Raw genomic sequence first — 2,460 nt, forward strand, 5'->3', positions numbered from 1 at the left:
TAATAATAATAATAATAATAATAATAATAATAATAATAATAATAATAATAATAATAATATTCTTGCAATCCTGGGTTATTCAATGTAAGGAAGGAAAACTGAGTGGCTGATCCCCAAATCAGTAAATGCTACCTTTGGAACGGGTATAGCACTTATTTTAATGTCAGAGCGTGGATCCTCTGAAAGACAGAGAATGCACCATGGGAATGTTTCAGAAAAGCCAAGGAATGGTGCTTTCTCCATTCTCTGTCCTGATTAACTGCCTCCTGGAAATCCTCTGAGATGATGGGATGTTCCCAGTTAAGCAAAAAACACTGCACAGCAGAGGAGACAGAGAGAGAGATCATTAATCCAGATACTGCAGATTACATGTTTATGGTCTGTATACTAAAAGAAAGTTTTGTAGTGTTAAAAGAAAAGTTTAGACAAATTCAGTTTAACAGAGTTTAACTGAGCAAAGAACAATTTGCAAATTGGGCAGCTCCCCNGTCTGCAATCATTAGGTTAGCCCTGTGGAGGGATGGTGAGATGGTCTCTTGGACCGATTTACTTCCTCTATGTCCATCAGCCCGGCATTTATGTGGCCAACATAGATCTCCTCTCTAAACAATTTACCCTTGTCCTTGTAATGTTCTCTCAGACATCTCTAACTTCACATATCCCAAGCGGAACTTATGGAGCTGCCTTCTCAATACTGCTGACAATTTCTGTGAGTGGCACTACCATCCATTCTATTTCCTAGAGCAGTGACACAGAAGACATCCTTGATGCCTCCTTTCCCTCACTCTCCATCCAATCCATCCGCAAACACTGATGAGTCTGTGTGCCTAATATGCCTTATGTCTGAGATAATATTGTCTCTCACCTGAACCACTGCCCTCCCTCCCACTGTATTTGTGTAACTTCTCATCCACTCTCCACTCTTCTTCAGAGCATAGTGAGTGACCTTCTTAATATGTTCATTGAATATCATGCCCACATGTTTGTGTTTGGGGGTGGGGGAAGAAGTGAAGACCTCAGATGCACCAGTCTTCTTTCAGAACCTTGAACATACAAGATCTTTTCTGTGGAAGGGCCTTTACATAAACCCTTCATTTCACTGTAACACTCTCCCTGCAAAGCCCCTCCACCACCCTACCCAATTTCCTCATATAGTAGCTTCCCCTTAGCTCTAAGTCTTGACTTGAATTTCACCTCTGCAGAGAGGTCGTCCTTGATTTCTGTGTCTAAATCTGGTCTTTCTTCTACTCTCCCAGGTTTTGGTCACTCTCTCCAAAGAGTGGTTTTGGTCATTTCTCTGTTTACATCTTTTTATCTCATTTTCCCATTAGATTATAAATTCCCTGGGGGGCAATGACAATGTCTCTCTTGTCCTCAGATAAATCTCCAGTGCCCATATCGTGGCTTGTCCTGAGTGGGCATTCAATAAATATTCGTTGAATGGATTCATTTCCTGTGCCCAGCCCAGAAGGATAGATGTAAAACACTCAGGCTCCTGAGAAACAGGAATAATGTTAAGTTAATTGGGAATTAAAATCAGCTGACAGTGACAGAAAAGCCACATAATCAGGACTTAACTAGGATAGAAGTTTATTTCTTTCTCAGGTAAAAGAGATCCCTAGTAGGCAAGCCCAGGCCGGTGTGGTGGCTCCATGATGTCCCCAGAGGTCAGGGATTCTAGCTTTCTGCTTCACCAACCTCAAGGTCATCTCATCCATCACCTAAGTGTTTGAGGCAGGCAATAAAAGGGGTATAAGAAAGGAACTCCTCCCAGCCGGGTCAATTCCTTTTAGGGCACATTCTTATAAATTCTACACAACACTTTTATGTATATCTCATGGGCCACAAATTAAGCATATGGCCACATTTAGCTGCAAAGTAGTGGGAAATTTTATTTTTACTTTTGGGAAACAATGTGCCCTCGTAACAATTGGCGTTCTGATATTAAGGCAGAAAAAGGATGATGACAGACGGTCTCTGCCACACAGCTAATGGGGGAGCCGATCTGGGGGACTCCTGAATGCTCAGAGCCTAACGTGTTCTCCATCTCCCCTTATGTTTGCAGTCACTCTTGACTTACTACCATGTCGAGACACAGAATTCAGTGATGAAGAAAAAGGTAATCTCGTTTACCTGGGAATTAATGGCAGAGACCTCTGTCTGTTCTGTGCGGAAATTCAGAACTGGCCTACTTTGCAGCTTAAGGTGAGTGGTTGTGCAACTAATGAGAAAATTACTGTCCAATGGACTTCTTGTTTTGTTTGATATGTTCCTGAATAAAAATAATATTCTTGCGGGCCGAGCCGGTGGCGCACTCAGGAGAGTGCCGCGCTGGGAGCGCAGCAGCACTCCCGCCGCGGGTTCAGATCCTATATAGGGATGACCGGTTTGCTCACAGAGCTCACTGGCTGAGTGCGGTGTGGCCGGTCTCAAAAAGGACAAAATAATAATAATAATAAT

At 42.7% G+C, this 2,460-nt stretch overlaps 1 protein-coding gene across 1 annotated transcript in view; it reads left to right on the plus strand.

Moving 5' to 3' along the window:
• The window catches only part of IL36B (interleukin 36, beta), a 14,158-nt gene that overhangs the window by 9,874 nt on the left and 1,824 nt on the right, over positions 1–2,460 (plus strand). Inside the window, exon 3 of the mRNA XM_008594739.1 lies at positions 2,066–2,205. Coding sequence (XP_008592961.1) covers positions 2,066–2,205 — 140 coding nt within the window. The remainder of the gene's footprint in view (positions 1–2,065; positions 2,206–2,460) is intronic.

The sequence above is a fragment of the Galeopterus variegatus genome, unplaced genomic scaffold (genome assembly GCF_000696425.1).
Source record: "Galeopterus variegatus unplaced genomic scaffold, G_variegatus-3.0.2 Scaffold11396, whole genome shotgun sequence".
In the NCBI taxonomy this organism is placed as follows: Eukaryota; Metazoa; Chordata; class Mammalia; order Dermoptera; family Cynocephalidae; genus Galeopterus; species Galeopterus variegatus.